Genomic DNA, 11,911 nt, shown 5'->3' with positions numbered 1-11,911 from the left:
ACCTGTATGTAAGTTGTCATGGAATAGTGAAAAATAGTTAAGATTCATGGCATTATGATTTTGGCGGCTTTCTATTTTTAAGTTCGAGAGCTGCTATTTAAAGGCTTCCTACCTGATTGGAATAACGAATGAATGAGTGAATTCAACAAAAGCTCAAAGTTTCACTGAAAATATAAAATTTGAGATACATTTTCATATAACACCCTGTATCCACAAATAAGTGAACAGAGCTAAGGTATTTTAACAAAATAAATTAATTTAGATTTCAATAATTTAAATAATTTTAGCAACAATCGGTAGTCTTGTCTTCTTTTAATTTATATTGGAGCAACTTAGAGATTGAGTCATCGAAATTATATTCGATTGGTTTATGACAAATGTTATATGCAGGGTGTTTTATAGTCGAACATTATGGACATGTAATATTTTACTTGTTTAGTAACATACCTAATGCAATTGTTTATAAAGCCAAGACATCAGGTGGAACTGCCTACGCATTCATACTCTATTGTAAGCCACTGAATTCCACTCAAAGCTCGGGCACCTAATACACCGACATTGGAAGCATTGGGAGAGGTGCGCCAACAACGACAGCTACAGCAACGTTCGCTACTCATTTTTGCAGTCGCTTGATACAAAACAAGATAACTCGACGACAACGATACAAGTTGGCGGAGAGCGATCTCCAATTCTCATAGAAAGAGTACGAAAAGCTGTGCGCGCAGTTTTAGTTTTGTTTGATATCGGTTGGTTAACGCACGTGCGATTTCATTACGGAAACGGCTTTAAAAAAAACGTACATACTTACTTAAATAAAGTTAACGTATTTATTGTTAAATAACAATATTGCTGTTGGAGCAAATTTTTTATGCAACTGTCCTAACATGGTGGAAACGGCTACAACAACAACTATCACGCGTACGTCGTCCAGTGCGTCGCCGAGCAACGTTGGGCCACCAGCCACGCCCACTGCAGCGCTGGTGCATCGCAACGACGAGACATCTCGCGGCATTTACAATCTAAAAATTATTGTTTTTTTATTGTTTCTGCCTTTTGTGTTATTTGCTGTGCTTCTTAAACATCTCTTGGACTACCTATTCGCTCTGGGACTTAAGGAAAAAGACGTGAGCGGAAAGGTAGCACTGGTAAGGCTAGGCGGTCACTCGATTGAAATTGCTGACGATATTATTTTTGTATGTATATTGTTTCTAAATTCTCAGTTTGTTTGACTTAGGCGTATATACACACATACATACATAAGTATGTAATTGAGTTAATATAAACATGCAATACACAAATTGTAACGTCACGTAGTTTTCTTCTTCGGTTTTCCACTCTTGACATCTAGCCCACCGAATGGGTGCGGCTTGGTTGCGTCGTTTACCCAGCATTTTTTTTTACTCAAACAAATATTTTTGCCTGACTTTCCAAAAATAGTCAACTGGTTATGTACATACATATGTACATACAATATGTATGTATATAAAAGATGTATTTCCCTTGTTTGGTTGCCAATGGTAGTGTTTTTTTTTTTTAATTAAATGAATAGCCCTCTCCATTTTAATGTATCTGCATATATATGCATGAATATGTACAAATACGTGCATACATCTTTATATAATTAAACGGGTTTCAATGTCAATTGACAGTTACGATAAGGTCAAGACAGCTGCCTAAACTGACATATAGATACGTTTGGGAGCGCTACGCATTAGGAAGCTGACCAACATCCTTTATATGGAATGTTTTTATTAGAATTCCATTCGAAAGTTGTAGGTGGGTCGGACGTAATAGAAGCATGCGTCATTAAAGCGCAGTCTGTTCTATACTTTGCCAATCACTTATACATACATATACTAGGCATGAAAAAACAGGTTTCCTTTGTAAAAAAGGTTATACTTCACTTTTGTTTTCATTTTATAAAATGCAAATTTATGACGTTATGCTTCGCTCCGTCCGCCAACAAAAATGAAAACAAAGATTAAAAGATTAATATGGAATGAAGATACGAGATAAAGAATATCGTACAAGCATGTATTGTAAGCATATTGTTTTGTAATCGCAATCGCGCTTAAGTGGTAGAACGTCAGACCTCGCCCCATACATACACGCTTTTAAAAATGCTCAAAAATGTTTAACTTCTTTGTCTGACTTAAGTATAAATACATATCTATATAGATCAAGTATTTAACTGCAGCCCAGCAAGCGGGTCACGTTATTTTAATTACGGGCAAGAGCTAGTCAACTATTGTAAATACGCCGCATGTTTAAATCAAACATAATCAGTTTTTGGAGCCGTGTTTATACAAATGTACATATTTACATGAGCAGCCTATTGTTTGCCAATAAAGCCAATTAAATGGGACTATTTTTTATAATGAGTAGTTTAGGGAGTTCCTAATGTCCATTTGTCGAACGGACATGTATGCATGGATGAGAAAATGGACGCACATTCATATTCACATATATGTATGTACTTTTAAGGTGACAGGCGGTGGGAGTGGCTTGGGTCGCGAAATTTGTCTGGAGCTGGCAAGAAGGGGATGCAAGGTAGCCGTCGTGGATGTCAATTCTAAGGGCTGCTATGAGACAGTAGAGTTGCTATCTAAAATTCCTCGCTGTATGGCAAAGGCATATAAGGTAAGCAAGTGGTATTCGTATGTGCTGGTATAATGTTAATTTTCCTTTTACTATAGAACGATGTTTCCTCACCACGTGAACTACAGTTGATGGCTGTTAGAGTGGAAAAGGAGCTGGGTCCCGTCGAAATTCTGGTGAACAATGCGTCCCTGATGCCAATGACATCGACGCCGCATCTGAAAAGCGATGAAATCGACACCATCTTGCAGCTTAACCTCGGCTCCTATATAATGGTATGTGATAGGTTTTCACATTTACTTTATTAATTTTAACTAAATGCGGATTTTAGACAACAAAAGAGTTTTTACCAAAGATGATTACGCGTAAATCAGGTCACTTGGTGGCAGTTAATGCATTGGCAGGTGTGTGCTATTGGTCTATCAACGAATGATTTTTTTATTCGGATAATATATCCCGCAAATAGGACTGGTACCGCTTCCTGGCGCGGGAATCTATACGGCAACAAAGTATGGCATTATGGGTTTCATGGAAGCACTACGTGCGGAGCTGCGCCTTTCGGACTGTGACTATGTGCGTACAACTGTCGCCAATACATACTTAATGAGGACCAGCGGAGATTTGCCGCTTCTAAGCGATGCGGGGTAGACTTCAAATGTTATTTAATTCAGAAAAGTTGTTTGTTTAATATTTATAATTTTTGCAGAATATCGAAAAGTTATCCCGGCCTCTCTACTCCCTATGTGGCAGACAAAATTGTTAAAGGCGTGCTATTAAATGAGCGTATGATCTACGTGCCAAAAATATTTGCACTTAGTGTATGGCTTTTCAGGTAAAGTGAACATAATTGAAATGGCCGTTTACGTTGAGTCCTCCTCTTTCTGTAAACTTTTCTTCATCAGATTATTGCCGACTAAATGGCAGGATTATATGCTGCTACGATTCTATAATTTCGATGCGCGCAGCGCACACTTGTTTTATTGGAAATAAACCTAAAACATCTAGGGTAATGATATTTAACTAATGCATTTTTTAATTCAGTTAAAGACAAGTATCCTAGACCAAATTTTAAATGTAAGCTTTGAAGAGTATTTATTTATATAAAACGAAAATTATTAATTTTGATTATGTTTTTTTTATTATTTCAAAGGCTGGTTTCAGCAATTATTCTTCTAAGAACTCGTGAACTATAACTGTTAAATGTTTACGTAAATGCACTGTATCAATTTGTATGACTTCTTTATACAGCAAATATAACAGATTATCAAAAGCAAATTTCTATAAGCGAAGGACGATTAGGCTCAAGTGCAGGTTGTAGTTCAAACAACGAGGTCGTATTAAATAAAGTAAGAGTTGAGGTTCCCTAATCAGCTCCCGCGAGCTGTGCACTTTATTTTCAATATATCGTCAATAGTTTTGAAATTTAATATTAAGTTACTTCTGTTCTTATTCCTGGACGATATTATATGATAAGATCTTTTGGATGACATTAAGATGGTTGTACTATCCGAAATACAATGCCGTCGAATGTATCTTGATTACTATACATAAGCAATATAAGCAGCATCTCAGAAATAAATTCTAATTTCAGTTATGACATTTGGTACAGCACGGAAAGACCCCCAGCACCTGACATCACAACACAAGAACATGTACACACATAGCCACATGCGTACATAAAACACCCATCTCCGTCACTGCACAGCGCTTGCGTAGCTGCTTTGTTCCATAAATAAAAGGGACTAATTACTTATGTGCTAGGGTTACAATTACAGTTGCATTGTCGATCAGGCCCATGCATGAAAAACCGTCGAGTGTTTTATAGCTGCATTTATGTGCTCCTGCCCCCGCGTAGTTGTCTTTTCATAACATCGATTTCATGCTGCGCCTATGTACATTTACACATGTACATATATTCAAACATTGTTTGATTTGCACTGTTCCTGAGTTTTGTTTATTGTTTTGTTAGTGGTTGTCATTTTCCCCAATATATTTGTTTCAATGCTAAGCTCTCGATCAGTGCCCTTCTATGGCTGCAAGCAGTGCATCACATGTGCGCTGGAGCGCAGCTACGTGAGCCAAGAAATTGTCTGCTTGCCGCTCCATGTGGTCTAGCAATCCGCCCAGGGTCTTTGATGTTTTCTTTGTTTTACTATAAGAAATACATAATAGTATTCATTTATATGACTTGAACGCGGAGAATGGAGCAATGGGCTTAAATATCTATGCAGATATATGGAATAAGTAATTTGTGCCTTCCAAAAACTATATTTATATATATATTAATGATCAGCAATCACAGCGAAATCGGCTCTTAGATCTTAGAGACTCAAAGAATTGAATACATCGATTAAAATATTAATTTAACTATCTTTTATAACTTCATATCCTGCTTCTATTAAAAATATATTTCAAAGATGAGAAATTTGTTTAGTTTAAATAAACTGAACTGCATGTGATGATATATATTCGTCCTCTAGTTGTTTTTTTCCATAAATTGATTTTTATATTTATCAAAAATTATTTCTGTTGTGCTTGCAATATTCATCGACGCTCTTCAAAATGTCAACTCAAAATAGAATATTATGCTCTTTTTATGCGACCGTCAATGGCATGTCTCAGTTTTGTGAACTCTAAAAAGCGCGCTCCAAAAATAGGCAGCATGTACGGAGCACGGCAGCCAATGTAAAAATCAAATTTGGCCCCATACTGCGGTTGCATTACACATATTTTGTATATACCTTCTAAATATAAAATGTGCAAGGTGGGATATGATTGGAAAAAATAGAATAATTTTTTTTAAACAAATAATGAAAACATTATTTAATATATATTTGTTGGTAGTCATTTTAATTATAAAACTTATTTTACGAAAAAATTGTTATATGTATTGGGAGTTCGTTCCTTATCATTTCAAATACTTCAAACTATTGAAAAAAACATTTTTTGACAAATTTCATATAAAACCTGATTATTTTCGATATCCACATGGTCCATTCCCATATATTAAAAAAAACAGCAGGGATTACCCAGCCTTGCCCAGCTCAATGAATATTTTTAATCATACGAGTGTGTAATTTTCTTTGGAGGATAAGAAAGCAACCAATCTATTGAAACCGAACATTTTCATTTCGATCTTTGAACCGTGTATAAATATGTTAATAAACATTATTCACGCCTTCCTGTCAAAGTCAAAGCCAAAGATAAATAAAAAAAGGGAATCCTTTGTAAACACTCCGAACAGGAGCTATGGCAGCTGTGTTTCGAATATCCTTGCAACACATTTTAAACTGTTAAATTATGACGTGCAACTGTCAGTTCAAGTACCGTTGCTGGTGCTGCGTGAGAAAATGTTATCGTTGTAACCAAACGGATGCATTTGCATTGTTCTGTGCATCTTGTAAGTGTGCTGCAGTAGCATCTATAGCTAGCTCGTAGCTGCCGTTGTACTGTCCTGGCGTCGGTATCAGGTTGCTAAGTATATTTTTCTTTTTTTTTTATGAGCGCATTGTGCACCCAGCTAATTTATTTACTTTTGGCTTTGTTTAACGATTACTTCAGCTTTTTTCTAAATTGAAACATGTGTCAAATTATCCCGAGTTGTGCTGAGCGGCAAAAGAGCGTTTCACAGGACTCCTGTCTCATTGGGTACTGTGCGACGTTGTAACTTCCCGTGATCTGTTTCAGCACTTTAAATTGGTGTTGACAGCCGTGCTGAGAAATTGTCTTACCCTTTACATATTTTTGGTTTTCTGAGTACTCTATATACAAATGAAAAATAAAAAGTAATTAAAATTAGCGTTTCTAAGCACTCCTGCTTGACACTCTTCATTTCAAGCACATATTTTCCTCAGCTGCAGCATCTGTTGCTGAGCTATTTCGTTAGCCGTGGGAAACTTTGGAGGTCACAATTAACTATGCTTATTTGACAATACTTTAATCGAAGGTAAATCAAATCATTGCTCATCTTTTAATTGTAGTAAAACTAAAATATGAGCACCGCCTTATATATGACTTTTTTGTCGTATATTCCTTACATTTACATATCATACGCTATAAGTTGAAATAAAAATAAGGAGACATTCTTCAAACTAATTGACTTGGTTTTGAAAATCTAAATGACAACAATGTTATCTAACAATCATAAAAATACTCTATTACGAGCCGAAAATACAGGCACTTGGAGTTTTCATTAAAAATTAAGTAGAAGATTTGCAAGCAAATGCAACGTTGACATTTACACACAAATTCGTTAAATAATTTTCATTTGCGGTGAACTTGAAATGTGAGGGTCAGAAAGGCAGCTGTTGCACTTGAAACCAACTCAAGTACTCTAATGTGTTCGGATAAATTATTATGACATCCAAGTGTACAACACAATTGTGTTTATGCTGATGTTAGAGCACCTCAGAAATCTTGTTCCATGAAGACAAAATGGTATTTTTTTTAATGAAAAAAAAAAAAAAAAACAAGTAAGAGGTGCTGAAGAACTCGCATACACACATACATGCCCAAGGGCCACGGAGAAAGCTGCGCAAGCCGCTAACTTCTATGTTTCGTCTGATCATTATGAAAGATAGACGCCATTTTTTGGTATGTAAGTTCTTGCTCAGAATATATATAAAAACATAAATAAACATTTAAATTTTCTTAATTTTCTTCAAAAGTTGCAAAAAAAAACACAATATAGTCATATAGGCACATAGCGTCTTTAAGTCTAGTGTTGGTAAACTATACGTTTCTGTACTAGTTGTATGTACTATTTATATACATACAAGCATATATATTATTGTTATTGCATTTTAGACTCAACGAATAAGTCCGGTTTATAATGAATGCAATTAAAATATTGCATCGATCTGAAAGCAGCTTTAAAACATCTTACGTAGTTTGTTAAGCAGCTCAGGTGTTTTAGCTTCGCTTTCGTAAACACTGTAAACAGTCGCAAAGTGCACACATAGCTACGCGGAGCTATTTAGTCTTAAAAAATATCTTGCTCTTAAATCATGTCTCTACATAGCGCGCTGATAAAACTGCAGGCCGCAGTGGCCTTGTCGGTCCTTCTTTGCGCCACTCCACTGCTGCTTCTGGCAGCTTTGGTGGCCAAAATCTGTGAAAGTTTCTATACATTCTTTGTTCCGTCCAGAAAAAGTTTTATAGGCGAGGTGGCTTTGGTATGTAGTTATCGAGAGTTTCAACGAATTTAAATTAAAGTGTACAAATTATAGTGCCTTAGTTGAGTGCCAGACTGGGAGACACCGTGTTTAAACAGTCTTACAATTCCGTGTTGTCCAGTCATGTTTTCTTGTTATGTTTATACTGTTAGTAAACTTTTTTGGAAAAGTTGGGGTTCCGTCTAATAAGTTACGACTGAAAATGGAATCTGATCGTTTTCATTGAAACAAGATTGCTATGTTTTTATACCCTGAACCCATTAAAAATGGGTATAAGGGTATATTGTATTTGTGAAAATCCAAATGTACGTAACAGGTAGAAGGAAGCATCTCCGACCCCATTAAGTATATATATTCTTGATCAGCACCAATAGCCGAGTCGATCTAGCTATGTCCGTCTGTCTGTTTGGCTTTTTGTTCATGGTTTGACCTCTAAATCAATTTGGCATCAAAAACTGGCAACAAATTTTTTTGGTCAAAATTCATGTAAAAATTGTACCCTCAAAATACTTATATAGACATAAGTCAAAATTTCCCAACCCCATAACTGGGTCAAATCTCATCCGATTTTCAAAAGGTTTGGCTTTTTTTCATGGTTTGACCTCTAAATCAATTTGGCATAAAAATCTGGCAACAATATTTTTGGTCAAAATTCATGCACAAATTGTACCCTCAAATATCCTAACTGGACATAAGTCAAAATTTCCCAGCCCCATAATTCGGTCAAATCTCATCCGATTTTCATAAGGTTTGGTTTTTTGTTCATGGTTTGACCTCTAAATCAATTTGGCATTAAAAACTGGCAACAAATATTTTTGGTCAAAATTCATGTAAAAATTGTACCCTCAAAATACTTATATAAACATTAGTCAAAATTTCCCAGCCCCATAACTGGGTCAAATCTCATCCGATTTTCATAAGGTTTGGCTTTTTGTTCATGGTTTGACTTCTTAATCAATTTGGCATCAAAATCTGGCAACAGTATTTTTGGTCAAAATTCATGTAAAAATTGTGCCCTCAAATATCCTAATTAGACATAAGTCAAAATTTCCCAACCCCATAGCTCGGTCAAATCTCATCCGATTTCATAAGGTTTGGCTTTTTGTTCATGGTTTGACCTCTAAATCAATTTGGCATCAAAAACTGGCAACAGTATTTTTGGTCAAAATACATGTAAAAACTATACCCTCAAATATCCTATATAGACAAAGGTCAAATTTTCCCAACCCCATAACTCGGTCAAACCTCATCCGATTTTCATAAGGTTTGGCTTTTTGTTCATGGTTTGACCTCTAAATCAATTTGGCATCAAAAACTGGCAACAGTATTTTTGGTCAAAATACATGTAAAAACTATACCCTCAAATATCCTATATAGACAAAGGTCAAATTTTCCCAACCCCATAACTTGGTCAAATCTCATCCGATTTTCATAAGGTTTGGCTTTTTGTTCATGGTTTGACTTCTAAATCAATTTGGCATCAAAAACTGGCAACAGTATTTTTGGTCAAAGTTCATGTAAAAATTGTACCCTCAAATATCCTAATTAGACATAAGTTAAAATTTCCCAGCCCCATAACTGGGTCAAATCTCATCCGATTTTCATAGGGTTTGGCTTTTTGTTCATGGTTTGGCTTCTAAATCAATTTGGCATCAAAAACTGGCAACAGTATTTTTGGTCAAAATTCATGTAAAAATTGTACCCTCAAATATCCTAATTAGACATAAGTCAAAATTTCCCAACCCCATAGCTCGGTCAAATCTCATCCGATTTTCATAAGGTTTGGCTTTTTGTTCATGGTTTGACCTCTAAATCAATTTGGCATCAAAATCTGGCAACAGTATTTTTGGTCAAAATTCATGTACAAATTGTACCCTCAAATATCCTAACTAGACATAAGTCAAAATTTCCCAGCCCCATAATTCGGTCAAATCTCATCCGATTTTCATAAGGTTTGGCTTTTTGTTCATGGTTTGACCTCTAAATCAATTTGGCATCAAAAACTGGCAACAGTATTTTTGGTCAAAATTAATGTAAAATTTGTACCCTCAAAATACTTATATAGACATAAGTCAAAATTTCCCAGCCCCATAACTGGGTCAAATCTCATTCGATTTTCATAAGGTTTGGCTTTTTGTTCATGGTTTGGCTTCTAAATCAATTTGGCATCAAAAACTGGCAACAGTATTTTTGGTCAAAATTCATGTACAAATTGTTCCCTCAAATATCCTAACTAGACATATGTCAAAATTTCCCAGCCCCATAACTCGGTCAAATCTCATCCGATTTTCATAAGGTTTGGCTTTTTGTTCATGGTGTGATCTCTTAATCAATTTGACAGAACTTATAAGAGCTAGAGACTTGAAATTTTAGATGTAGATGCTCCTAGTTCCTGCGCAGATCGAGCTTGATTCCGATAATCGATAACTTACTCCGTTTCCAAGCAATCGATAAAAATCGATATCCATTTTTTTGTGCAATTTTGGTAAATAATAAGAGCCAGAGTCACCAAACTTGACATATAGCTTCTAAAATAGAATATATATATGCAGTTGATGTTGGAAGAAGTGGGTTCAGGGTATCACCTAGTCGGGAGCTACCGACTAGAACCTCTTACTTGTTTTTTTAATATTCTATAAGCCACGACTTACGGACATAAATACTCCAACTCAGGTCGGCATGATGATAACATATATATATATTCTATTGGTCGAAAATGCTTCTTTTACTTGACTTTCCAAACATCTTTTAAAATATTTTTTAAATGAATCCTTTATTATAACCCTTAAACCATGTTTGAAATGAATAAATTATATATAAAGTTCACAGATCAAGTACAGATCTCCGCTTCTAGTTTAATGTCGCACTACACTTGTTGAAGGTTGACATGCATAAGCAGGTTACGTGGTAATAACAGTAATTATTTGAGTAACTTGTTTTTTACTTCAATGTATAAAGATGTGTACATTATTTCAATGATTGCATATGTAGGTAACTGGAGGTGCTCACGGACTTGGCCGTGCTATCTCTCTTGAACTTGCTAAAATGGGATGTCACATGGCCATAGTTGATATTGATTTACAAGGCGCCGAAGAAACTGTTAAACAAATCAGTGAGACTTTTACAGTGCAAGCCAAGGCTTATAAGGTCGGTAAAAATAAATTTTTTAGCATGAATCTTAATTTTACGACCGACCCAAGGTGAATGTGGCCAATTACACCGAGGTTAATGAGCTGAAATCAAATGTCGTCAACGATCTTGGTCCAGTGACGATTCTCGTTAACAATGCAGGTATTCTTTTGCTAAATAATTCTGTAGAGCCTGAGCCAAACGATGTTCAGCGTATGATTGATGTAAACTTAACATCCCATTTTTGGGTAAGCCTATATTTACTAAGCAGCATGTATGTCATGCAGTAACCTGTTTTTAAATTCCCCACTAGACTAAAAGTGTATTTCTACCTACCATGAAACAACTGCGCAAAGGGCACATCGTCAGTATAAGTTCTCTTAGTAGTAAGTTTATATTATCTGTGTATTAAGGGAAAAATTGTTACATTTTTTTTTACATTACAGGTATATTTTCCTTACCCTACAACAGTCCTTATAGTGCCTCTAAGTCCGGGGTCTGCGGGCATATGAAGGCACTTCGCTTGGAGTTAGCTTTTGAAAGGCAGCACAACATTCATGTCTGCACGGTAATGCCTTCGTTTCTCCAGACCAATGACGAGATCACAAAGATTGCGAAAAATGTACGCTTTAATGATTTCTATCCATTAATCAGTGGACCTGCCGCTGCTCGTCGCATTGTCCAAGGGATGCTTCGTGGCGAGCGCGAAGTACTCCTTCCAGGAATTGCTTCTATAATGTATCGTGCTCTAGTGTAAGTTTATATTCTGTAGCATGTTATATTTGTGCCTTCATTTTAATTTTATCTTTCGCAGTCTATTACCGGTCAGCTGGCAGGATAATTTATTTCTATTGATTGCTAATAAGCAGATTCACCAGTTTTATAAGCTTCGAAACTGAACGCACCAAAAACATAATGTTTGGTGGCAGCTTACTTTCGTTAAGAAATTAAAGAAAAACAAGTAAGAGGTTCTAGTCGGGAGCTCCCGACTAGGGGATACCCTGAACCCT

At 35.8% G+C, this 11,911-nt stretch overlaps 2 protein-coding genes across 2 annotated transcripts; both read left to right on the top strand.

The window, feature by feature from the left end:
* Nucleotides 1-678: 678 nt before the first annotated feature.
* LOC115768631 (short-chain dehydrogenase/reductase family 16C member 6) lies at nt 679-3,728 on the top strand. Its single transcript, XM_030713294.1, has 7 exons — nt 679-1,145; nt 2,485-2,640; nt 2,697-2,873; nt 2,930-3,002; nt 3,065-3,242; nt 3,305-3,430; nt 3,501-3,728. Exons 1-7 carry the CDS (start codon nt 885-887, stop codon nt 3,586-3,588), a joined length of 1,059 nt encoding a protein of 352 aa, XP_030569154.1. The 5' UTR covers nt 679-884; the 3' UTR covers nt 3,589-3,728.
* Nucleotides 3,729-7,544: 3,816 nt separating this feature from the next.
* On the top strand, nt 7,545-11,911 carry LOC115768645 (17-beta-hydroxysteroid dehydrogenase 13). The gene is made up of 6 exons (XM_030713317.1): nt 7,545-7,772; nt 10,764-10,919; nt 10,973-11,149; nt 11,215-11,287; nt 11,348-11,654; nt 11,716-11,911. The coding sequence occupies exons 1-6, from the start codon at nt 7,605-7,607 to the stop codon at nt 11,798-11,800; spliced, it is 966 nt and encodes a 321-aa protein (XP_030569177.1). The 5' UTR covers nt 7,545-7,604; the 3' UTR covers nt 11,801-11,911.

Source organism: Drosophila novamexicana, unplaced genomic scaffold, assembly GCF_003285875.2.
Source record: "Drosophila novamexicana strain 15010-1031.04,08,12 unplaced genomic scaffold, DnovRS2.1 tig00001876-arrow-arrow-pilon, whole genome shotgun sequence".
Classification (NCBI taxonomy): Eukaryota; Metazoa; Arthropoda; class Insecta; order Diptera; family Drosophilidae; genus Drosophila; species Drosophila novamexicana.
Note: the sequence above shows the minus strand (reverse complement) of the source record. Positions and strands in the feature narration are given on the sequence as shown.